At 35.2% G+C, this 27,474-nt stretch overlaps 2 protein-coding genes and 1 pseudogene across 2 annotated transcripts; 2 read left to right on the plus strand and 1 right to left on the minus strand.

The window, feature by feature from the left end:
- Positions 1-1,991: 1,991 nt before the first annotated feature.
- LOC132177919 (pentatricopeptide repeat-containing protein At1g77360, mitochondrial-like) lies at positions 1,992-15,335 on the minus strand (annotated as a pseudogene).
- Positions 15,336-17,751: 2,416 nt separating this feature from the next.
- LOC132177920 (cullin-1-like) lies at positions 17,752-23,919 on the plus strand. The gene is made up of 20 exons (XM_059590399.1): positions 17,752-17,885; positions 18,015-18,114; positions 18,808-18,993; positions 19,213-19,260; positions 19,345-19,548; positions 19,634-19,711; positions 20,472-20,564; positions 20,677-20,757; positions 21,254-21,289; positions 21,370-21,456; positions 21,546-21,695; positions 21,780-21,844; positions 22,093-22,213; positions 22,286-22,447; positions 22,534-22,677; positions 22,757-22,975; positions 23,066-23,230; positions 23,329-23,404; positions 23,601-23,800; positions 23,905-23,919. The coding sequence occupies exons 1-20, from the start codon at positions 17,752-17,754 to the stop codon at positions 23,917-23,919; spliced, it is 2,364 nt and encodes a 787-aa protein (XP_059446382.1).
- A 1,889-nt stretch (positions 23,920-25,808) lies between these two features.
- LOC132177921 (F-box/kelch-repeat protein At3g23880-like) lies at positions 25,809-27,074 on the plus strand. Its single transcript, XM_059590400.1, has one exon. It carries the CDS (start codon positions 25,809-25,811, stop codon positions 27,072-27,074), a length of 1,266 nt encoding a protein of 421 aa, XP_059446383.1.
- Positions 27,075-27,474: the final 400 nt, after the last annotated feature.

A 27,474-nucleotide genomic window follows, 5' to 3' on the forward strand; every position in this document is an offset into this window, starting at 1 on the left:
AAAGATAACAGAATAAACAAAAATTACCCAAACCTAATTAAATGAAAGAATGGTTTCTCTACTTTCTCAAGGTAACATAGCGTCACCATAATATGTGAGAAAATGACAAGTACAAAGATGTGCAATATTCCTCACCACCAACAGAAAAAAATCTTCACAAGAACACTGCCTGCAATGCACTTAATAATAAAACCTGTTATATTCAGGTGAAGATCAATAAACAGCAAGCGGCAACCCGAAGAGTATTCTTTTCTATGGCAAACAAATGGACAAGCTCATATACATGAAAAAAGAAAAGGGTAGCCAAATGTAGATAAACACAATTTCTACTTTGATAGAATGTCTACAGAGACAGACAACCAAAATTTCTAAGCGATGTCTGACAATCGATCATAAAAAATCCTTGTTCTCCTCCAAATCCTTTTTCAGTCATTAATCATGCATCTGCAAAATTTTGCAGCGCTATGAGGTCACAAATACCAATCACCTTCTCCCCGAAAAGAGAAGGGAACTAAAAGGAGAATTAATGGATAAAAATCAACTTTAGAACACGTATACAGAAGTGTTTATATTGCAATGAACACAGACACTTACAGAATTCAGGCATTTCAATGTAAAGGCTCCATTTGCATGTGGCCGTGGCATTTATTTCCTTGGAGATCTAAACAATGCAATATTAGTGTCAAATAATGCAACCAATAGTTCTATATGCACTTCCAGTGGTGAAAACACTCAACATCAACTTGTAACTTACTGTTTTTTATGAATAACACCAAATTGCACCGTACAAGATAGCTTTTTCGCAGCATTAGTAAAAACCAAGCAATAACTGGGAAGAAATCCTATGCATTAACTTTCCAATTCCAACAGATAAACTTGCAAGAAAATTTACTATGCCTCATTACTAGAAACTTCACTCTGACAATAAGCACTGAAATCTTGTAATTTGTGACCATTTCCAACTGAAGTTTTAGATAAATATCCACCATCTAATAAGTTGCACTGTTGCAGGACCAAGTGCAGAAAATAATCAGTTTTGATTAGATAATAGTTGACCTCATGATCTAAATACTCTCTCATACACAATATCTCCAAACCGACCCATCATCTTAGAATTCAATTTGAATCAAACAGCGAAATCAACAAATCAGACAGTTTTGTGGTTCACCTGAGCTACCACAAAATGCTTGCCACATGGTGGTTCTCAAAGCTTTTTTGTAACTGATGTGCAGCAGAAATAGCAACATTCTCAGGGTGACAGGAACATACAGCCAAGAAGTCACCAGAGAGGAGCCAAAACCAAGAATCCAGCTTCTTTAATAACACAATCGATTGAAATGTTACTCTTTCCCCCTTCCAGACAATGGTTGCAGTCCAACAAAGAGAGCCATGGAAAGGATTTAAAAACTGCTTCCTTCCTAAAAGTTGCCAGAAACTAGGTAAGTTCTCTGGATTCCACAAAATTAGGCATTGCCTTTATAAAAATGTGTTTGCAGAACCTTTAGAACAGTCGGGGAAGATACCCCAACCTCAACCTCAACATAACTTTTGAAGAGGTGGGGGAGAGGGGCTCTTTACTAGTGACCATTACTAGACCAGCATGCTGCAATCAAAGTATCATCTGAGAGAGATTGAAATTGATTTAAAAGGCACAGAGAAAATTAAATGCTTATCTGCAATTTCATGAACCTAGAAACTGGTTTTATGGAACCAACAACCTTTACAAGACAAAGACAACCGAATACTGCATTCAAGCATATGAAGAAAAGCAGCACAGCCCCGGTTTTGGAATTTCTAATTGCCACAAGGATAAGTCGGTCCTAATAACCTATTTGAGGCACAAACCATTTAGGTCTTCTTCTTTTTTTTTTTCTCCTTGAAGATTATTGGTGTATATATATAATGAAGAAAGCATAAATCTGTCAGATAACTGACTCAACTGATCCACACTGATGCTTCTAAAGTAGTTGTTAACTAGTTAATGTCATCGAATTCTATTTGCATTTTTCTAATTCAAGTCATACAATCTTAGTTACAAGTTATACAATCCTAATTACAAGTCTAGACCATGTGAAATGATCCCATCAAAACAAAGATAAAACCATGTCACAAGGTCCTTGGAACTTCCACGTATCACTTGGCCAAAAATATATTTTTTTTGTAAGTACTTGGCCATAAATATCAAAATGCATATAGAGATTACCTACCTATTGATATTTCAACTTTCTTAAAAGTTCATCATACGCAAGTTGCTTCCCTGCTTTGAAAAGGCTCTGTTTCAGCTTCGACAATGTGGAAGAGTTCAACTTGATTCTTCTACCAATCATATCCTCGGCATACTAGACTGCTTCTGGGAGCCTATTCATATCATGAAGCCCCACAACCAACAAATTCCCAGTCTTCTCCAAATCAGAATTATAATTCTCTATCATGCATTTCCAAACTTTTATAGCCATATTATATTCCTGAGAATCCATATAAATCCTAACTGCTGAACTACAATTAAGATGGTCTGGAACACACACATTTTTAATCATCTCATTGAACATCACCGAAGCCTCCCCTATCCTCCTGCACTTCATCAAGTACTGAAACACCACGTTATAAGTTTGTGAATCCGGAAATGACCCATAATAAACCATCTCATCCAACAAAATTTTAGCTAAATCTGTACCCTTACATCGACAATATAAAGCAATGACCATGTTATACATCTGGGTATCGGGTCTAAAACCAATATCACCCACCATTGCGTCCCAAATCAATGCGGCTCCACGAGCGTCGTCTTTCTTCGAACACTCGTCGAGAGCAAACTTGAAGAACTTCACCACGGATAACACCGCTTATCCTTCATCATATCGAGGAACTTCATGGCCTCGTGAGGGCCATCAGGGCCCTTAATCAAAGTGCTCAATAACGAATCATTAAGCGGGCACATTGCTCAGGTTCCAACCAATCTCAAACACCATCTCTGCGAATGTCTGCCTAGCGCAATCGGCATTGCCTTCCTTCTCCCAACCTTCCAACAGGTTTGCATATGTATCCACATCCGGACTGATCTTCTCCTTCGCATCCCGCAAGAACTCAACAACATCCGCAGTCTCCCCGTCTCTGCAAATCGCGCTCAGAAGCGAATTCAACACCACAATATCGTGCAGAACGCCGTACTGATCCATGGCGTCAAATGTCAGGAATGCTTTTCAGATGCGACCAGCAATGACATAGCCGCTGAAGACGGAGGCAAAGGTGGCCAAGGAGACCAAGCGGCCCTCCGAGCTCATGGATTTAATGGCGCTCCCCATGGGGTCGAAGAGGTAATTCTTGCCCAACAGGTTCTCAACGAGGTTCATGAAAGCGTAGGGGCTGTGGTTGTCGCTGAGCTGGCGGCCGGACCAGCGGAAGAACTTGAGGGTGGGGCCGGGGAAGGCATAGGAGAGCTTGAGGACATGCTCAAGGTCGGCTTGGGTGACGCAGACGCTGGTGTCTTGGAGGGCCTCCTCTACTGAGAGGGAGTCGGTGGTAGCAACGATCCTGCAGAGGAGCTTCACTTTTGGAGGGAGGTCGGGGGCGTCGAGGTATGAGGCGAAGGTTGGGTGCTTGGTAGAGAGCTATGGTGGGTTTCTGGTGGAGGAAAGGGGCAGTGGAGGTGTTTGTGTTTGTGTTGGAGAGAGGGGTGGTGTTTCTTGATGCGGGGGAGTAGAATTGAAGGATGGTGGTCACGGGGGAAAGTTTCATACTTGTCTGGACGGAAATATGTTTTAACACTAGATCTTAGAGCGTGACGTCCTGACGCCTTGCTTGACGGAACTACAGACGCAAAGTACTGTAAATTAAACTAAAGTCTTCGTTCGAACACACTGAAGACGAGACTGCAAACGAGTGACGCTGAGTTTTCTTGAACCATCTTGTCCGGACGGTATGCAGACGTAACTGCAGACGAGGCTCACTGTGAATCTTCAAGAGTCAAGACCATCCCGTCTAGATGGGATACAGCCGCATATGCAAACGAGACATTTTGTAACTCTTTAAGTTTGGATCGTCCGGACATGTTTCAAACGAACTAGCCAACAAGGATCTCTAAAGAGGAGACCAACCACTCTAGTTTGATACTTCCATCAGTACATCACTGCCATCCATCTGAGATATTTGTTCGTAGATCACTGTTTTGCTTACTTAAGTACACGGCACACAACAATAACCTTTCACTGAAAAGATACCCAGATTAAATGGCTGAAATGAACAGATGGTTCAGATTCAGTATTAAGGTCAATGATCTCCAAAATTGAGGTAACTCCTTGTGCATGCTAATACAAGTTCTTTTTTTTCATGCAAGCATGTCATATGATACGCAGGATGTACAGTCCTTCAGGAAATATTTCTTAATGAGAAAAAGTGATTATTTCGAATTTCATAGTTGCTCATTACACATCCAAAATGGTGAAACACACATCTATTACCAACCTCCTCTAGTACAAGAAAGTTAGGCCACAATCTCAAGAGAAGTTCAATTTTACACAAATATGTGTGCTTGAAGGCATGCACGAGTCAAGTACACTCAGCTTGCCACTATTCAAGTTTCTAAACTTGATAAAAAAAAATGGGAACCACGAGAAAGGAGATATATTATATGAGGCTCCAAACTTAATGATACTATTACTGGAGAGTGAGCTCATGAGCAATGTATAAGAGAAAGTAGGGCTGGGTATCGGTCATATCGGTCCGGATAATGGGCTTACCGGTTACCGACCGATAAGCTATCGGTTAACCAAATCCTAACCGATTACCAACCGATAAAAAATGTTACCGAAAATTATCGGTCATATCGGTAATCGGTTAACCGGTTGGTTAAATCGGTTTTTTCTGGGCCTTTTATTAGGCTTTTAGCTGGTTGCTAATTGGGCCAAAAATTAATTGTTTTGGAGGCTCAAATACGTTTTGTTGGGCTAAAGCCTAAAATACCTTATTAAAAATTAGTTATTTTGGGGTATATTTTTGGCTAAAATAGCTTATTGAAGCTTTTTTTTATATTGATCCACTACAATATAAAATAAAAACCAAAACGACGTCGTTTTGATTTCAATAATAAATATAAAATTATAAAAAATTAAAAATTACAAAAACTTATCAGTCATATCGGTTTTTCGATAACAAATTATTAACCGACCGATTACCGACCAACAAGCTTATCGGTATAAAATTTTTAACCGATTACCGACCAATAAGCTTATCGGTTACGGTTACTATTGGTTCGGTTAAATGTGGTAATCGGTCGGTAATCGGTAACCGGTTAATCTGCCCACCCCTAAGAGCAAGGTATAAGGTAAAATTGCCGCAATCACATTTATACCTATCCTAACGTCTTAGAAAGTACATATTAAAAGGTATGTGCAAGACATAGCAAGTAACATAAGTGCAAACTATTATGTTCTCTATGTTCACAGTAATATTGTAATCAAAGGTATATGCATCCATTCTTTAGTAACTAGTTTTGGAATTCCACCACCCAAGAAGAAAATAATGGAGAAAGAAAGGAAAACCACCCCACTTAGCACCTGAACAACTACAATCAGAAACTTCATGACCAAAAGGTTAAATTATATACTCTTATTCTGAATTGAGAATGAGAATTTTCTCAGTAAACCAATAGAAAGACGAGACTATAAAAACCCTCTTTAGATGAGAATTTTTTGCTTTTTGAGAAACTTCACTTAACTCCCCTAAACTTTAAGCGTTTTTGCAATCATCTCTATAAACTTTAAAAACTCTCAATTTAATGTATCAAACTTTAAAAAAATATGTATCAAATGTGTTGGTATGAAGAGTATTTAGGTTTGCTTTTTTTTTTTTTTTTTGGCTTTTTAGTCAAAAAATAAAAATATTACCAAATAACTTCAAACACAAAATGCTTATAAAACACAACCTTATTTTCACATTTATGTTGCATTAGAACACTTTTTAAACTAAAAAGTCGAAAACACCATCTAAATTTTTTTATCGAACGAACCCACTATTAGTCTTTAGGGTGTAAAAAATTTTTGTGGCAAGCAAAATTGATAAATAAATTTTTGTTCTCAACTTTTGTTTGAAACTTTTAGGGGTGTTCATGCGGTTTTTATTAACCGCTAACCGCTTTTTTTAATATACTATATATATTTTTATTTTATATATCGTTTTGCACTTCTATATATTCATTTCATCCTGATGATTTTCTAACCCTAAACATGAAATTTTCATTTAATTTGTTCTATTGTAGATGAGCCTCAAGCTTCAAGTTCTCGCAACCTATATGCTTGTTAAATAGTGCATATTTTATTGTCAAAAAGGCATAGAAAAGGCCAAAAGGGGCAAAATAAGCCCAAAACTGAAAATTGGACCAAAAGGCAACAAAAAAAAAAAAAACCTGAACAGGAAAAAAAAAAAAGTGGAAAAAGACATTTAAAGTGAGCCCAAATAAAGCCTAATTCTCAAATTCGGCCCAAACGAAGCCAAAAAAAAAGGTTAGTAAAAAAAGAGGTTAGCCGGATACGGTTAGCAGAAGTGGTTAGTAAAATGTACTAACCGCTTAAGCGGTTGCGGTTAGCGGTTTTAGCCACTAACCGCTAACCGCAACCGCATGATCACCCCTAGAAATTTTGATGGGAATAGTTAATCTACCGCATCACCAATAATAATAAAATGACAAGTGTCCCATGTAAGATAAATTCATGAGCCAACACGCCTATTTAAATTTCTCATTAAGCTTTTGTTTTTTTGGCTTTCATTGCATAAGTTTATTGTGAATTTGAAATGCATTCTTCAGTAGGTTTTTTGGCCAAATTTAAATGTCTATTAAGAATCAAATTGCCACATACGCAGTGACAAAACTTAACACTTCATCGTCCACTCCCACATGTCACACTTGCCACAATTTAGGGGTGGCAAAATGGGTACCTGATACAACCCGATTACGACCCGCGGGTACCCATTACACGATTAGCCTATACACAGACACGACCCGTTTAGCTAAACGGGTAATCGGGTCTGACACGATTATGACACGAAAATAGCCGGGTAACCCGACACGACCTGTTTTACCCATTTAAAATAACCAGGTCTAATCGGGTAGGCACGACCCGTTAAAACCCTAAACTATAAAATTTAAAAAAACCAAAAAAAAAAAATTGTAATAATAATACATCAATATAGTCAATGCAAAAAATTGAGTTCCAAGAAATTAAAGGCTTTAATAAAGGATAAGAAACCAAAAAAAAAAAATGGAAAGTGACCGTAATTGTACTCCAAAAGAAATTACTAAACTCATGATTTCACCTAAACTTAAAACAAGCAAGCATATTAACTAAGTTCATTTATTAAAATAATTTTTAGTATAAAGAAATTTAATTTTGCTCAAATTACATTCCACTAAAAAAGAATTATGTATATTTCAACACAAAATATGATATCTGTATATTTGAGAGCAGTGGCGGAACCTGAATTTCCTTATTGTAGGGGCGGGATGTAAGACTAATATTTAATTAATATAAAATAATATTATATTATACTATATCTACCAAAAACCAATATAAATTATTTTGTGATTTCAAAGTTTCAAACACTTTGAAAAAAATATTGCATGTCCAATTAATTACTTTTAATATTTAAATATCTATTAATGGTATTTAATTATTTTTGGGTTATTTTATTTGGCATTTAGAAAATATATTCACGTTAATTGATATAAGTCCACTCTTTATCAAATTGTATTTTTCTTATTTGTAATCTTAAGAGTGGCTGTATAAGTGCATTGGGCAGAGGAGATTTTTTTTTTTTTTCTTTCTTTTTTGAGAGTGGGCAAATTTTGAACCAATTAAAGTGGATGAAATTAACCCCCCCAAATATATATATATATATGCCAAAAATTTATTGTCCGCGTGGTAGGCTGAAAAAAGAAGGAAAGTCAAAAAGTGGGTCTCTCATAGTCTCATGTTCTAGAGAGAGAAAAATTTATGAGACTGTTGAGAGAGAATGATCCAGAGAGGAGAAATAAACTGTGAGAAAGACGGAGAAAAAGAGGGGAAGCATGAGGAGGACTGGAGGAGAGAGATGGAAGAGAGAAGCTGAGCGAGAGAAGAAGAAGAAGAAAGGAGGAGGAAGAGGTAGGGGCAAGAAAAAAGGAGGGAGATCCGGAGATCAGTAGGGGCAAGAGAAATTTTTTAGGATTTTTCCAGGGGCGCCCCGCCCCTGCTTTAGAAAAAAAAAAGGGGGTCTAGCGGGTCGACCCGCCAGACCTGCACAGTAACCATGTTTGGCGGGTCGACCCGCCAGACACGAAATTACCGGGTCTTAATCGGGTAGACTTGATTACGACACGAACCCGATAAGCCCAACGCCCAATACCTATTTTTTCGTGTCGGGTTCGCAGGTCGTGTCAAAATTGCCGGCCCTATGCCATATAAGCCATAAATTTTCTTATTTTTCCAATCGAAGTAGTTGATCATTCAATTTTCTTATCAAAACACAATCATCGAATATAATTGCAATACTTTGATGATTGATAAACAATAGATAGATGAAATATGATAAACAATAGATGGTTGCGGCCGTAAGGGGTGGCCAAAACCACCCTCAAGCCCTTGGGGGGGTGGTCCGGCCACCCCCAAAACCCAAACTTTTTTTTTTTTTTTTGGCCTTTTGGGGTGGCCAGACCACCCCCAAACGCCATGGGGGTGGTTCGTCCATCCCAGACCAGCCATGAGCCACCCCCTTGGCCAAAAATGGGGTGGCCGGCCCTTTGATTTTCATTTGGATTTTTTTTTTTTTTTTTTTTTTTTAGTTTTTTAATAGTTTTATTTTTTTAATATTTTTATTTTTTAAAATTATTTATTTTTTTAATACTTAATGAATTTTATATTATTTCTTTAAAAAAACTACTTTTTTATTGCCCAAAACACGGCCGTTTTGCGCTACAGCATGCATGCGGTAGTTTTCGCTACCGCATGCAAGCCAGATCCAGATTCTAATACTTCCTTTGGACGTCTCATGTATAATGAATACCCCTTCTAAATTTACACAAGCTATTAGGTAAAAGAATGGAAGCCATTGCAAAAATGAACACAAACATATGAAATAGTACGATTTTAAGAAAGCCTATATATCCATTATAATGATGGGCTTTCTTAAAGAGATTCCAAGGAGGTTTTAAATTGACTAGACTTTTTAAGATGATAGCGAAGATGTGATTAGCGCTTTTCCTTGGGCTGTTACAAATGGTATCAAAACAACCTAGTAACGCCATGTTATACTTGAGCACTGCATGACATGATCCTAACAAAGACATCAAGGATTTAATGAGGGGAGTTTGTAACACTCTGTTCCCACATTGGGAAGATGAAGAGTACCCCACATATAATGGGTGATTTATAAAAATAGTCATGAGAATTAAGTTTCACATTGCTTAAGTACTAGGTGAAGGAATTCTAAGGAAACTCCAAATTGACTAGTTCTTTTGGAGTGATAGTGTAGATATGATTAACGTTTTTTCCTGGGTCGTTACATGGAAAATAGCCCATTTGTGCTTAATGTGGTGCATTTGGAGAGTGCAGAATGCGAGGATCCTTGCATATTGCGAGAGATTGGTGTTTAAAAGATGTTATGTTCAAATCTCTTTATGCTTGGTGATGTATAATAGTCCTCACTTTTCTAGTTTTGCGGAATTTCTGGACTCCTTGAGAGTGAGAAGATTGTTATACAAAACAAAAAACCATTACAATGATAGTAAAAACATGTCCTATAGCAGTCTTACAGTCTTTCCCTTTAACTTAAATGAGTATTCTAAGATCACACAATACTACCGATGCACTTCTTCGCTTCATCCACTATGCTCTATTCTATGAGCCCCATTTTTTCAATCTCCCAATCTTTATAAAATTAATGATCTGAGATACTGAAAGTAATCATTCTTTAGTGTCTTTTGACCATCAAATTATGCTATCCTGCCAATTCTATTTCTAGTTGTACTGAACTTGCACTCCATATACTTGGTTTAGTCTTACTAACCTAAAACCTCAAGATTCTAAAATATCCCTCTAAACTTCCAGCTTGAAGTAATTTTCCACTCAAGTCTCGTCATAACATGATATTATTTGCAAGAACATACACACCCAGAGACCTCATCCTGGATCGATCTAGTTAGCTATTGTGATCCTTGATATAAACCTATTGTGATAGGAAACTCGCTTAGATACTTTTATAGTTCTCACACTAGTTACGGCTCTATCATAATATCCCAAATAACATTACATACTCTATAGGGAACCCTTCTCTTTTCCAAAACCACCATATTACCTCTAGGTGCCCTATCATATGCTTTCTCTAAGTCGATAAAAAACATATGAAGATTTTTAATCATTCTCTATATTTCTACATTAGATGCCTAAGACGATATATAGAGAATGAGTAAAGAACTTCAACACAATCATTTAAAGGTACTATAATTCCTTGGACTTATTTTCCAAGTTAGACGAGGACATTTAATTTCATAATCCATCTATGAATTCTCATAGGAAGCACTATCAGACTGTCCTACTTCAACTACAATCAAGTTCAAAAAATTTCAGCACCATTTCAAATTAACTAAACCATGCCTCATTCTGACTAGAAAGAATAATATTTAAAAGATGAGAAGTTAAAAAAAATGGCACCAAATAGGAAATATAGAAACTTACCGTGCTCGAACCTTTTAGCATGTTTGATGTGTCCTTTCAAAAGATCATGCGGTGACAAATGCTCAACAGATTCCTCATCCTGAATGCAGAAACAGGTAAGTTAGCTTGGAGGAGTTAGAGGAGCATCTACAATAGATCAAAACTTTCAATTGAAAATGCACGTATGTATGTATGTCTCTATCGACGTATGTGCAATGAAAATAAAGCCTTATTTCATTTCCTAAGCCCCGTAAAAACACAAAGGACACTTGAAGGTTCAGTAGTATAAATATTCAACTCTAAAACATGTCCATGTCACTTAAAAATCATATATTTTGTAAATATATGTCAATTTGTTGTCAAATAGTGATATTCCATGGTGTAGCAACTTTATCATATGCAAGCCTCCCCAATATACACTAGTCAAAAACTTGTCATAGCTTTCTATATTTTTCCTAGAATTGCTTTTTAAGTCTATACTTAACAAGTTCATATCCTAATATTGAAAAATCATAAGTTACTCACCCAAGAGGATACAAGAATTACCGAATATGGTCTCCAAAGTTAAAGTGCTAATTTCAATATGCATACCTAATGGGTACAGCTCCTACATGCCATAGAAGAAGAATGACCGCAATTAAGTTTGGTCATGAAGGATGATTATCAGTCAGAGAACATAAGTTATAACTTAGAAAAGTGGGCTGACTGACTTGCAATAAACCCCAGATAACATTAGAATTATCCAACTAATCTACTACTAAAACTACTGCCTGGTTTTCAGTTTAAAAAATAAATTACATCATTTCATGTCAAGATATCAGTGGATTATTTAAGAAATACACCAAAACAAGACAAATAATTCAGGGTTCATCCAAAAGCCAACTAAAATGAATAAACAACAATAACCTCGCTTTTTTTTTGTTTTTTTGATAAATATCTATAACCTCATATTTGTGGAATGTAAAGGAAAATAAAGATGCTTAAAATGGGTTATATTGTTTTATTCTACCAAAATATATGCATGCAAATACATCTAAATATTGAGTAAAAACTCCTTTGATCAAAGGGATAAATCTTTATAATTTCGAAGCATAGAGATAAAAGATCACCACATAAATGAGGATATTTGTGGCACAGACCAAACTCCGGCTAGATATTATATAAAAACCATTAATCTGAAGGGAAAAGTGACATGCAAATTTTCACGATTGAAGACTCACCAAACACCTTTTGGCATTTCATCTACACGTCTGCAAAGACAAGCAGACACACACATATGGATCTAAGCATTCTCATTAAATTTTTTAAAGTTCTCCAGACGCTTCTATGGCCATGTTTCCTCATACGCCCATCAAATACATTTCTTTTTATTTTATTCTAAAAATATTATTCAATTGATTAATCATACTAAGAAAAAAATTAACTGTAATACTGTGGCAGATGAGCGGTAAAATAGAAAAACAGTAAAAATAACAACAAAAAATTGATAACCCAATAGACAACCTCCTTATCCTCTGCCTCTTCTTCTTCAGCTTCCTTGTTCTTTGGCAGATGAGTGGCTGACACGGGTATAGGCAAAGGTTTTGGAAGAGACTTCACAGCATCCCCATACTGTGGCTGCCAATTGAAAAAATAAAACCAAAACATTTATTAAGGGCAGGGGGTGAAAAGAATAAAGTCTTACTCTAGTCTCCAAACATTTTAACTCCCACACACAACTCAGATGGCCCAAATCACAATGAAAAAGAAACCAAAGGGCATATTCTGCATATACTATATACTGATGTAAGTTTGTTCTTAAAAGCAATTACAAGGAAATTACTACAATGCTAATAAAACAGGAAATGACAGTAACTGCCCTTAAGAATAATATTGACTTCAACATTTCAATGGTGACAGATGTTTGACAAGGAGTTTAATCTCAACTTAACCATTCCTCCACCATCCACCTTGCTTGGGATACTCTATATGAAGAGATTAAGTTGGAGAAAGAGGGGGTGGAAATTGCATTTTCCTAGCCAAAATCTTACACATACATTTGAATTACAAATTAGAAAATAAGTTAAAAGTGAGAAACCGCACTATTAAATACTTTCAACAACAAATATTTTCAAACAAAAGCCAATACTGTCAACTATTTGACAGATAGAAATAAAGTGGCTTTAAGCAAACAAGAGGTGTGATCAGGTTCATGTTAAAAGGCACTATAAGGACAAGAGGACAGTAAAAAAGAACATGACTTCAAGCAGTGGGAAAACTATAGAATAGTGATTTCAACAGAAGATGAGCCCAAGATAGAACTGAATGAAAAATTACTCAGATAAATGTACTTAAGCAGAATATGAATCTTTTTACCCAAAAACTAGTTTGCTCGAAGACCCTCTAACTACAATGTATGAACTTCAAATAGAGTTATGACATATTCATCTTTCTTAATCATAAGTAGAAAAAAAAAAAAAAGAAAAAGAAAAAAAAAAGACTATATTCATCTTTTCAATCATCTTTTTCTTTTTCTTTTTTTGTTTTTTCTTTTCTTTTTTAATTTAAGGAAAGAGAAAATTGAAACCCATATTAGAATATATATATATATATATAAGAGGAAAGCCAAAAGAGAAGATTCAGTTTCCAAGTTCACAGCAAAGTCTATGAGAGATCGGTTCTGAGTCAAAAGGCTAATGGTAAGTAACAGTAGTCTGAATTATAATAATTAAAAAAAAACAGTAGTCTGAATTGAAAGTATATGTAACATCTCCAAATAAGTTTTGAGAATCAAATATACAAGCAATGTGAACAGTTGAGTACAAATTTGCGTCACATTTTCTCTCTTTTGCTTAGATCATAACACATGCCACAAACTTTAAGCCCATGAACTTGTGATGAAGATCAGATTAGAAAACTGCCCTATGTGTGTTTATGTGGTCGGTCTTAAGATTTTTGAATTGGGGTTGCAAAAGAGGGTAGGAAAAAGGGTTCAAGAGGCTGTTCTTTAGCTGTGAAACTGCAACAAGGAGGAGGAGGAGGAGAAGAAGAAAAAGGGGAGAGAGAACACTGCACACATGCCTCCAGATGAACAAAATACTAGCACTTTTACTATTAACAATCTGATATCTTTTAAGTACAAATGAAGCATATCTTTAAGATTCTTAGAAATTAATTTTCCCTACTAGGACCAGGTTCTCCAATGCAAAAAGTATCAAATTTCCTCTCGTTAGATTATTCCAAAAACACACACAAGTAATAATTCAGAACTGTTCCAAATCTCTCTATAATCCACACACACGCAAATGTTAGCTTTATGATTTGCTTATCCCAGAATCCACAAAACTAGCCTATAAGCACACATGCCATCACCTTTTCCAGTAAGACTTGACACATTTACTTCTCTGTGCAATCAAGTATGTTAAGTATCTACATGTAAAGCTTCAAGTAAATTCATTAAGAATCTATGCATGTTGAAATTTGTTACAATATGTTATGCAGGAAAGAAATAAAAAAAATGAACAAAAGAAGAAAGCAGCACAGTCCAAATGCACAGAAAGGGAAATTCCCATTGTAATTGATGCAAACCTGACTTTCTTCTGGATAACCATTCCTCAACCATGATCGGCAAAGTGCATATAGAGAAGCCCCATCTATTATTCTGACCCACAAACATAAACAGCAACAAAAGAATTAAGACCAAAGGCCAAATACTCAATGTCTTTTTGACATTCTTCTTATAAACTATAGACTGCAAAAATGTTTTCATAAAAGATCAATGCTCCAAATGATAGAACTTAAAACACACTACAACTTGTGTTTGTCCATTTCTTTTTGTAGTTATAGTTGACTGGTGTAGAATTAGGGAGCCTTAGGGATGCCAATGGGGTGGCAGCGAGTATAATTCCTTTATCCTGTCTGGCAAATAGAAAAAATGTAAACAAAAAGAACAAAAATTGACATTGAAGGTTTTTGTCCTCAAAATTAACTAGAACAGGGGTACAAAAAAGTACTGCTCCTTTGCCCATTCCAATTCCAGCCAAATCCAATCACTTTGGGCAGAAGATAAGCTGTGTGGATTTCTTTCCAAATCCTTATTAATTAATAATTTCACCAATTCTAAACAAGGGAACTCAAACAATTTCTTTATCCATGCCCTAAATCCCTTTAAGTGAAACAACATAAATGACCCCCTCTACAAGAAGGGTCAACAAAGTAATTAAAATATTATCACAGTGCCTTCTTTAAACAACTTGTAATGATCAACAAACAAAAGCATCGACTTACTTTCCGATCTCTGACAGTGGTCAATGTGTCATCTCTGCTTCTATCCCTACGGGAAGCACAACAAAAGATCCATTAAAGTGATAATTCTGAATTTACAAAACAAAATGATGCTAATTTGTACAAAATTACCTATTATCTCTATAGCCATTAGAATCAGCGACTGATGATGGAGGAACACCCTAAAACAAGGAGAACCCAAAGTGAATGGACTACACAAAATAAGACTAAAAGCATCAAATCATATATTCATGTTCAACAAAACTGATAATCTTGACATTGATATATCAAATTATCCAACTGCAATTCCGTTCCAAGAACAAGCATAAGTTGAAAAAATTAAAAGCAAAGCTTGGATTAAAAACATTTTGATAAACATACCCTACCCATTATCAAATTAAACCCAACTACACCGCAAAAGAGTAGCATAATTCTAAAAGAATGTACAATAAATTCGAACCACCACTCATATCAAATCATCCCAATTGAAATTACACTCAATAAAGAAATAAAAAAAGGTTAAAAAATAGAAAGCGACCCCATAAAAGAAAGTTTTTCGCTTAGATCAAAACCATACCCATTATCAATCAAACTCCCAAAGAATAAGAAAAGAACACCAAACAATTTCGAAAAAAGAATCACCAACAAACCAAACCTTGGATTGCGAACGACGAAATCGAAATGCCCTTAACCGGACCCGGACCCGGACCCGGTTAACATACTTGATAAATTCGTTTATGGGTCAATTCGTTCAACATGCTTGATGTCAATGGTAAAAGAGTCAATTACAATGTTTAAAACAAAAAGAGCGGGTATACTAACAATACTAACGAGAAAAGACGAAAAAGCCCACATAAATTGCACTAACATGAACATCCGCTCGTTTGTTTGTCCAAACGACTAAACAGCCCAAATGCCACTGTTTTCTGGTGAGTTTCTCTCCCAGCTATCTCTCTCTCTCAGACTCTCTCATTCCTTAATCATTTCTATACATTCCACGGCCATTGAAGAGAAGCAAAGCTGCATTTTTATACACTCACGGCCATTGAATAACATCAGCGATTCCACGGCCACCGAAGGGAAGAGAAGAGAAGGTGCATTTCTAATCCACTCGCGGCCATTGAATAAAATTAGGGATTTCACATTAGTTGCCAACAAGAAAACGTTTAGTTAAGGTGAAACGTTGTTCTCAATAATTGCATGCCCTTTCTTTCAAATAATTCATGCTTGTAGTTTCGTTCTCAGTTGTACTCTGAAATTTGTAATGGTATTTTTTTTTTTTTTTTGAAGCTTCAAACGTTAGCCTCTACTTAAGAACAATTTTATTTTATTTTATTTTGAGTGCATTAATTGTTTATTTGTTGCTGTATATGTGTGTGAGTACGTACTTACATACCTCACTGTTCAATAATGGTGGTTCGTAAGGATCATCGATCTATCCCAGCAAAACCTGCAATAGTGTGTGTGTGAGCACTTTTTTTCTTTGAGGCAGGGTGCTCTGATCTGTAAATATGCTTCTCTCCGTTTTTTTATATGTCATATGTGGTTAAGTGACAACATGAAAATTTTGTACTTGTTATAATCAAATCAAAGCACAACCAACGCCTTAACAAGTCTTTTCCTGCTTTAAACAAATTAATATCAAAAAATTTTATTTGATTTGAGTTTGTCTATCTCCTTAAGAAGTTTACATACATATATACATATATACATCAATCATCTTTTCCTCTTTTATTTCATCGGAATTTTTCAGCATTCCTCTGAACTCTGAACTATTCCGGATGCCTCTGACTATGACCAGCAGCAGAACAATGAACATGACATAAAAGAAGTGAAACGAATGACTAATTAGGTAGAAACAATTTGGATGTTTTGGTTTGTATTAATGTTAATTCTCCCCTGTTTGGGGAATTTTTTACTTCTTTAATAACTATATATATATATATATTTGGTGTACTTCTTTTATGTCCTGGATTTAGTTTTAACGGTGCATTTTATTGGTAATGTTGGTTCTGCTCTTTTTTAGCAATGCCTGTTTATCCACCCAACATACTTGATCTACCTTGTACATTCAACAAATTTTCTTAGAAAATCTAAAAGAAGATAAACTTCTGAAAAATTCTGGGATTTAAATAGCGCTAGGATGGTGATTTAGGAGAACCTAATTCTACATGGATGGTTTAGTAAAGCTGGTTTTTTTGTGCAGAACAGAATCAATTGAACATGGAATAAGAAAAGAAGTAATTCATGTACCATGGTACCATAATAATGTGCTAACAAGCCATACCACATAATGCCTGAATGTTGAAAGTAACTATTAAAAAATAAAAAAGATCAGGAGACCGCAATATTGGAGCAGTATCCAAACTCTAAGCTTCCCCCCCATGTATTCTTGAGTTCCTTTCAAGCTCATAATGCAGAGAACAAGAAGCTTTTATAATGGAAGGGAAGGCAAATACTGTATTGATTTCATGAATATGTTATGGTTTCATGAATATATTTTTCAATTTCAATTCTGTTTTTTTGCTTCTTCTTCATTGTTTTAGGTACTTACCTGAATTGTTTGTCATTGTTTTCTGTAATTTTTTATATAAAGCTACTGTTATATACTCCCTTTGCTGTTAGTTCTTAGCTAGGGAATTCGTTCGTTTTCTCTACTGGGGTTCTTTAAAATTTGGAGTTGGTCATTATGGATATCTCCTTGGAGGTTGTCAATGTAGCATTGTGATAGCTTTTCTGACATGGGTTTAAGTTTCGGTGCATTGTTTTGCAGATTTTGGTTTTTGGATTAAGGATTTAGGTGACGATGAGTGAGGGAAAGACCATGCATTTAGAACAGGGATGGGAGTTCATGCAGAAGGGGATCATAAAGCTGAAGAACATTCTAGAAGGGCTGCCCGAGCCACATTTCAGCTCTGAGGACTACATGATGCTCTACACGTATCCATTTCTATGCTGTTTTGCTAGTTTACTTGTTTATTGTTGTACTTGTAGTATACTTTGAAGTTTGAGTTTAATGGAGATGATTATAATCTTGTATTTTTTTTTTCCTTTATTTATTATGTACAGGACCATCTATGACATGTGTACTCAGGAGCCTCCTCATAATTACTCCCAACAGCTTTATGACAAGTACCGGGAGTCATTTGAAGATTACATAACTTCAGTGGTAAGGAACATTTTATGTATTTATGTGTTATTGCATTTACTATGGCATTGAAATCACTTGAATTTGTTGGTGTAGCATAAAATGTGAAATGTGGCTTTCTGTGGCTAAAACTACTTGTTGTTGAATATCACGTTGGGAGGTAGAGAATTCAATATAAAGGTTTTAGTCTAGAGAACTATTTGTTATTTTTCAATAGGTTTCCCATTTACTAGTTGATGTCATCCGCTGCATATTTATTAAAGCTTAAGTTGATATATTGTTGCCTTTTTCCCCCCTTGAAAATGGAATCTCCAGGAAACATTGGAAACAAAATCTTTGCCATATAATATTACTGCTTCTAATACCATTCTCAGAAGTTTGCTGCCAATCAAGTTCTCAATGGCAACCACTATCGTAATAAAATAAAAAGAAATATTCTTTTTCTTTTCTTTTAGAAAAAAATAAAATAAAAATTAATGGCATTGTTGTTTTTTATGTTTCGATATTAGTATTAAATATCAGCATCTTAAGTTATTTGGTGTGAGGAAAACTACGGGGAAAGCCAAATTACCAAGATGTGTAGGATGTTAATTTGTTTGATCAGGATCTCTTTCTTAGCTCAAGAATTGTCTTATGGAGTCTTAGTTCTAATTTGTTATATATATATATTAAATTCTCATGCAATTGACTTTGATGGCTTCGTGTTGTGTACAGGTATTGCCATCTATAAGGGAGAAGCATGGTGAAACTTTTTTGAGAGAGTTTCAAAAAAGGTGGGCAAATCACAAAGTTATGGTGAGGTGGCTTTCTCATTTCTTCCATTATCTTGATAGATATTTTATCACATGGAGGTCACTTCCTCCCCTCAATGGAGTTGGACTTACATGCTTCCGTGATCAGGTGTGTCATGATTAAACCCTGACATGATGATTTCGTCCTAATTCATGTTGTATAGATCATTTCATTGCCTCTTGGTAACTTCATATTCTAAATTAAAGCATTAAAACTTTACAATATCTTCTATACAATTTGGTGTTTTTCAGTATCCAATTTAGTGTTCATTTTCTTCATAAGATATATCAAATCATGATACAAAGGGTGCATTTATTGTGATTTCAGGTCTACCAGGAATTAAATGGAAAAGTAAGAGACGCTGTTATTTGTCTGGTATGTTTGCACTTTCGCCTGAAATATAGACTACACTTGCATAGTTCCCAAATAGGTTTACTTAATTTTTTTTTTCCAAATCAGATTGGTCAAGAACGTGAGGGAAAGCAGATTGACCGAGTTCTATTGAAGAATGTTTTAGATATATTTGTTGAGATTGGAATGGGGCAAATGGATCTGTATGAAAATGACTTTGAAGCAGCTATGCTTAAAGAAACTGCTGCTTATTATTATTTGGAAGCTAATAACTGGATTTCACAAGATTCTTGTCCAGATTATACACAGAAAGTAAGCTTTATATATTTATGTCATTTGGTTACGAAGTAAATTTCACAGCCCATAATGAATTTTAATGTGTGTTACGGTATTTCAGGGCGAGGACTGCTTGAAACAAGAGAAAGATAGGGTTTCTCATTACTTGCATCCAAGTAGTGAGCCAAAGCTACTGCAGGTTTGTACTTTTTTATAGGAAAATAAAATTTAGTCGCTAGGTTTTCATGCATTTTGAATTTAGTCCTTAAATTTTAAATTTTGGTAGTTAAGTCCTTAAGTTTTCCTCTAGTTCCCAATAAGTTTTTTTGTCAAGTTACCATTTAACGGCATGACACATTAGACCAATTAATTAAAGACACCCCTCATCAGATGAGGGGTTGGTGGCCCTCCTATGAGGGGCTGTGAGGGGTGGCCATGAGTAGCCAAACCCCTGTGAAGGGACGTTGCCTCTTGTAGTAGAGTATAAGAGGGGGCTGCCACCGCTCACCAATTAGGGGTGGTCGGCCACCTCTCTTTTCATTTTTTTTTTTTTTTTTTAAAATTTTTTTTAGGGTATATTGGTAATGCCACTTAACTCTTAGCATTAATTGATTGGTTTGATATGGTATACCGTTAACTAATGGACAGTAGGTTGATAGAGTAACCTATTTGAAACCGGAGAAAAACCTAAGAACCTAATTGTCGAAATTGAAAACCTAGGATTAAATTGAAATCACATAAAAAATTAGGGACTAAATTTGATTTTTTTTTCCCTTTTTGTTTAATATAATCCAGCTTTTTGGTGTATTAGTTTAATGGATCATGAGTTATTAGGCTAATGAAATTTTTTTAAAAAACATTTATTGATTCTTACAATCCCTTTCCATGTTTTATTGCATAATCTGCAAATCTGACTGTCACTTCGTTGTTGTAAATCCTTTATTCTTCCTTTTAATTAGAAAGTTCGACGTGAGTTGTTGTCTGTGTATGCAACCAAACTGCTTCGCAAAGATGTCTCTATACGGCCCCTTGCGTTGCTTAGAGGTGACAAGGTATTGGGTGATTATCTTATTATTTAAATGGTTTTGCAGAAAGTATTTGAAAATCAGGCAACTATTTCTGCTTTCTTATAATCTTATCTTGTCCGGCTTAATGACGGCTAAGGTGGGAGATTTGTCAAGAATGTCCAGGCTCTTTTCTAAAGTATCTCGAGGCTTAGATCCCGTTTCCAGCATATATAAGCAGGTTAGTAGCTTCCAACTTAGGCTTCATTCTTTTCTCTTCTAGTTAAAGAGAGGTTTATTGGCCTTTCTCTCATTAAGTGTTTAATACAAATTTCTCTGCTATTCTATATTGCAGCATGTTACTGCTGATGTCTTTGCTTTGACTTTTTTTTTTCCTCTTTATTCTTTTTTACAATACTTTTCCAAGAGGTTCATTTTCCATTTATATGTCAATGAACATATATTATCTTCATTGACATGTAAACCCCAACTGAGTGCCTTTCTCTTTGCATTTTTTTTTAATATATGATCTATCCATGATCTCGTGAAGAGATTTTGGGATTATTCCGTTGTCATATCATGTATAAGATCCCATCAGTACTGAATTTTGACTCCCACCCGAAGTGGAGCATTTTTATCCAATGTAGTAAAGTGTAACCATCAAGACCATTGTCTTGAACTTTTGATTTTGTTTTGATGTTCACTACGGTTTTTTCTTAATTTTCTTATTTTCACAGGCGGAGAAGAAGGATGTGGTTGGTTTGCAGGAGCAGGTAACTGTATGAAGCTTGTACTTGTAGAATTTGTCTAGACTATTTAATGATTGGAAATTGATATAGGGTGTGCTCTTCAGGTTCTTGTTAGAAAAGTGATTGAGCTGCATGACAAGTACCTTGCATATGTGAATGATTGTTTCCAAAACCATACCATTTATAACCAGGTTTGTATTAGAGAATGGCTTCACGTTTTGTCATGATCACGCGCACTCATATCTTCCTTTACATCTAAATGTTCCTTCTATTGTTCTAGGCACTCAAGGAGGCTTTTGGGGTATTCTGGATGGATGGTGTTGCAGGAAGGCCAAGTGCAAAACTACTTGCTACTTTCTTTCATAACATTCTTAAGAAAGGTGGAAGCAAGAAATTGAGTGATGAAGCTGTTGAAGAAACACTTGGAAAGGTCTTACCTACTTGTGATGAGTTATTTTGGTTAACTTCTCATAGACATTTGTGGACTTCATCATTTTTTTTTTATTGCCTGCAGGCAGTGAAGTTGCTTGCTTATAATAGCGACAAAGATCATGTCGCTCAGTTCATAGAACTCTACAGGTACATAGGTCTATCAATTATATTAATAATTGAAAGCACATTGATGGTTGCGTTGTGTTTACTTAATGACAAGTTGTATATGATGAACCTTATGTACTGGGGGATGTACCTCTATGGTAGGGTAATCAGACTAATTGCTTAGATGATTTCTTGAGGATCGATACCTCAAGTCTCCAAATTGTCTTCTTTCCTTATACTTATCAAATATATATATATGAATATTACTTATGTTGCATGATTGCTGGCAGAAAGAAGCTTGCTCGAAGACTTCTTTTTCACAATACTGCAAATGATGACCATGAGAGGAGTACTTTGGAAAAGCTTACGCAGCAGTGTGGTCATCAATTAACCTATAAGATGGAGGGAATGGTCAGTTGCCCTTGTAATCTTTTGTCAATTGAAACCTTAGACTTCATTTTATATTGCTTTTTATTCTTGTAGGTCAGAGATTTAAGATTGGTAGGGGAATATCATACCAGATTCGAGGAGTATCTAAGCAATAATCCACACACAAATCGGGAGATTGACTTTACTGTTACTGTTCTGAATTCTAACTCATGGCCAGATTACAAGTCTTTTGTCCTCAAGCTTCCCCCAGAGATGGTGATTTGAAATTTTGTTCTCGACATTTTATAAATTTGTTAATTGTTTTCTGGAAGTCACTAACATTCTTTCTCTTTTAATCTTAGGAAAATTGTGTTAGTAATTTCAACGAATTTTATGGGACGGAAGATGAGAGGAAAAGGTTGAGATGGATACACCCATTGGGTGTATGTCATATTACTGGAAATTTTGAACCCAGAGCTATTGAGCTTATTGTGAGCACGGTTCAGGTGATATTTAATATCCTTTCAGTTCTATGAATGCTATTTTGGATTTCTTTATACTAATATAGGGTTTCTTCTGGGATAGGCTTCGGTCCTCTTACTTTTCAATTCCTCAGATAGGTTGAGTTATTTAGACATAAAGAGTGAATTGAACTTGACCGATGATGACGTTGTTCAACTACTCCACTCCCTATCAGGCGCCAAGTATAAGATTCTGAACAAGGAGCCGAACACAACAAATATATCTCCTACTGATTACTTTGAGTTCAACTCAAAGTTCACTGACATAAATAGTAGGATCAAGGTACTTAGATATTTTCTAAATTATCTTGTTCTCTTTTAATTCACTGATGGTGCTGGCTATAATATATCTATTGCTTTGTATGACTTGCAGATTCCTCTTGTTAAGAACAAAGCAGTTGATGAGATAAAAGATGTTGTCTGCGATAGACGGTATGAAATTGATGCCGCTATTGTGCGCATCATGAAGAGCCGTAAGTCTTTACGTCACCTGGACCTGCTGGCCAAGTTAGATGCTCAGTTGGATGGCAAGTTCAAGGTATTTTTAGGCACTTGTTTGTCCTCATTATATGACTAATGTCCTGTTTCTTTTGATAAGTTTTAACTCACAGCTGTTTCTTGAATGTGAATTTGCAGCCTGATAGGACGCTTGTAAAGATCCGCATTGAATCTCTAATCGAAAGAGGATATATTGAAAGAGACAAACAAGAGGGCAAATTCTACAAGTACCTGCCATGATGTGGCCCTTTTGGCGATTTATGATTTGTTTCCATAAAGTGACTTTTTTGTGATGTAATTCACATCAGTTTCACACCCACTTTACGAACAATCATATATTTTGTAAAAGTTTCTCTTAATTGTCAAAAATTAAGCCTCCAAACAGCAAGAAATTACTATACTATGTGCAGGTTTATACCTTAATGTGGCAGCCACTGAACATGGCATTACTGGTGTTGCTCTAATTGGGAGTCTTAAACAGTCTGTTGGTCCTGCAACACTGGGCCGTCCTGTTTGGTATGAAGGAAGAAGAGAAGTTCACATACCCCCTTCTTCTATCAACAGTTGTTTGAAAGCATTTGAGTACCCCTTCCTTGTTTTCGTTGAAAAGGTTTGCACTTTTATCCAATGGATTAATTCTTTTTGCACTCCAAAATTTCATATTATTGCTAGGAAATGATCTTTTATCTTTTTTGTTTGTTTATTTGTGTTAAGGTCCAAAGATTTTAGATGCGGTAAGCTAGGAAATTATGTTTTTTGCCTTTTGTTTTTTTTTTTTTTCCTATTGAAAGCAGGAACAAAGAAAACCTGAAAAAGGAAGAAACTGAAAACTTGATTAGGCACTAAAAAGACTATTACTATTACGGAATGCTCCATTTTTGATTTAAGAACAAACTGATGTAAAATAAAGCTATGCGCATATAAAAATAAAAAAGTAATAGTCTTTTTAGTGCTTAATCAAGTTTTCAGTTGTTTCTCTTTTCAGGTTTTCCTTGTTCCCGCTTTCAATAGAAAAAAAAGTAAATAAAAACAAAAAGCAAAAACCATAACTTCCTAGCTTACGGTATCTAAAATCTTTGGACCTTAACACAAATAAACAAACAAAAAAGATAAACGATCATTTCCTAGCAATAAAATGAAAGGTCCGTTTGGGACTGCATTTTTAAAAAATAATTTGCGTTTTTTAACCAAATCACAATTTTTGAGTGTTTGGGATTGTGATTTTAAAAACACAAATTTTAAATTCATGGAAAAATTTGCGATTTCTATAAGTTGTCTAGGAGGTGCTTATTTGAAAAAGTGCGAATTTAAACCAAAATCACGATTTTGCTTAAAATAATATTTGGCGCAATATTTACCTATTTGGCCATGAAAGTGCAATTATATGCTAATGTTATCAAAACACTCAATTGATAAAAAAATAATAAAAAAAACTTTTTAACATATTTTACCAAATACCTATGCGATTTTAAAAAATAACGATTTCAAAAATTCAATTTTTAAAATCGCACTTATTGAAATCGCACTTTCAAACGAGCCCGAAGTCTCATAACTTAGTCGTCCACTTACCATCTCTTGGGCTATTACTGAATTTTGTAACACTCCATTTGGGAATTATTGCTTAGGGCCTATTTGAGATTATGTTTGAGTGGCTTAAAAATGCGTTTAACACTCAAAAAGTCTGTTTGAGAAAAGTACTCATTTAGTAAAAAAAAATTAAAAGCGTTTTTAAGGGTCCAAAAAACCTAAAAAAAATGTGCAAAACGCGTTTTTGTCAAAAAAAACTTTTTTTTGACTTAAAAGCTCTATTTCTCAAACGCAATCCTAAAGTGCAAAATGGGTGAAAGTTTTATTCTTAATAGTATATAATTAAGCCCCTAATTTATGGGAATGGGATCCTCTCCATTTCCTTTGAAAAGAAAGAAAAGAATCCAGTTAGTTCAATTGAAAAGACCATTTTGTCCTCATATTTTTGCCTAACTGGTTCTTCTCAATTTCAAAAGAAATGAAGAGAATAATTTTAATAATATGGTAATAGTAATTATTGATTAAAAGTCATTATTCATATCCATAAAAAGTCTCAACGTCCATAAATATTTGAAAAGTTCATCATGTTTATTTTTTTTTGAAAGTCCAATTTTTATATGCATCAAAGTCAAACCTTCATAAAATTTTCCAACATGCATAATTTTTTCTCCAACGTCCATTTGAGTTAGAAGAATATGAAAAATTATAAAAAAATGTTGAGAGAAAATTATATAAAATATTTGATTCTTTTCTAAATACTTTTTTTTTTTAGATAAAATTCTATAAAAATTTATTAAAATATTATATATTTATTTACTTTTCCTATTTTCAAAGAAGATAGATAACAATACAGTCAATACTTGCTTGAGCTGATAAATAATTCGCGGTATATTAAGTAAATATATTTATTTGATACACCGCCCCACCCTTCTTTTACTTTTCCTATTGGGTTTGGTGTTCTGATTTTCGCCGACTTTAATCTTCTTCTATAAAACACAAAGAAAGAGCCTCTGCTTTGGGTGTAAAAAACAGAGAAAAATCTGAACCTTTGGATTGTTTTCTTCTTCGAGACGCATACGCACCGCATTGAGATGTCAAATCGGCGTCGGCTTGGGGTTCGACTTCCAGTTCCAGACGATCTTTGGATTGAAATCCTGGTAAGCCTACCCGTGAAATCGCTTTTAAGATTCCAGTGTGTTTCAAAATCATGGAAATCCATTATCTCTAGCCCTACATTTATTTCAATGCACGCCCATCATAGTGAGAGCACCCACAATCACGCTCACCACCTTCTACATTGCTATGCATATCAAGAAGACGGAGTGATGGATGGGCAATACCAATTATTCCATATCAATGATTCATTCAACGAGTTTCAAAAACTTGAATATCCATGCCAAATTAGAGGCGGAAGTTATAAAGTGGTCCTTGATTGCAAGAGACTATTACTTTTTGCGCCTTTGGTTAGAAAAAATGGTTTGGCGTCCCTAGTTCTATGGAACCCTGCAATTAGAATGTCTATGACTCTTTCTCAACCTTACAAGTTTGATAGCACCGACAGAAAATACCTTATTTACGGGTTCGGTTTTGATCATACAAGTAATGATTACAAGGTGCTGAGAATGGTGTTAATTGCCGAGTTAGGTAGTAGATTATCCACGCTGCCATTTCTATCTCATGCGGAGCTTTATAAACTTCGCACAGGCACTTGGGAGACTGTTAGGGTTGCCGAAGATTTTCAATATGCCATACCAAATAATAGGCAGGCTTTAGTGAATGGGGCAAGCCACTGGGTTGGGTATCATAAAAGAGATATGGGGTCCGATTTTCCTGAATTGGTGGTTTTGTTGTTTCATATGTGTGATGAGGAATTCCGAGTGATGAAGCTTCCGGATTGTCTAAGTAGTTTGGATGAAGATTTTACTACAATTGGGGTTTCTGGTGGATTGCTTTCTTTACTGGAGGATAATTTGCAAGATGCGAGTGTTTGGTTGATGAAGGAATATGGCGTGGTAGAGTCTTGGACTAAACAACTTACCCTTAAAGATGGTGGGTGGTATTGGCCAATGTTCAGTTTTTGGAACAACAAAATGATTTTGGATTTGAAAAAGAGAAAAGGGTCTATGGGCTTGTTATATGATCTCAAGACCCATAAATTGATTAAAAATCTAAGAATAAGAAGTGATAAAGTCAACGGATCTCTTCATGCCAATAATACTTTTGTTGAAACTCTAGTTTTACTCAATGAAGTACATGCTATACGAGAGTGCGAGAATTGTGTAAGGAAAGACCTGTGGTGCGGCTCAAAGAAGATCGAAGAAGAGAAAAGAAAGAATTGTTTGAGAGGAGAAGGCTAATTCAGCAAAGCACAATATATAGAATAGGACATTATGAAAATTCTGAAGCAATAACTTATTTTCGGTTATTTAAGTTTATATAATTGTCATATTGCCTTGGCATGAGGATCGATGCATAAAAAAAGAGAGTGCATACAAGAAAAATAGGTATCGCCAAGAACTTTTAAATTGAATGGCTTGTTAAACCTTTATGTATGTATGTTTGTGTTAAGTATTTATATATTGTGTGTATATATGTATGAATTCAAGCTAAATTTTGGATTCATAGTAAAAACTGTTTAATGGTTTCAATTGTTGGATCTATTACATTTGATGGAGGAAGATGAGGTTAGAGATTCAATGCCTATGACCTTTAAATGCCAGACTTGTTTTAAACAAAATAGCCACCAAACTATGTTAA

Source organism: Corylus avellana, chromosome ca4 (assembly GCF_901000735.1).
Source record: "Corylus avellana chromosome ca4, CavTom2PMs-1.0".
Classification (NCBI taxonomy): domain Eukaryota; kingdom Viridiplantae; phylum Streptophyta; class Magnoliopsida; order Fagales; family Betulaceae; genus Corylus; species Corylus avellana.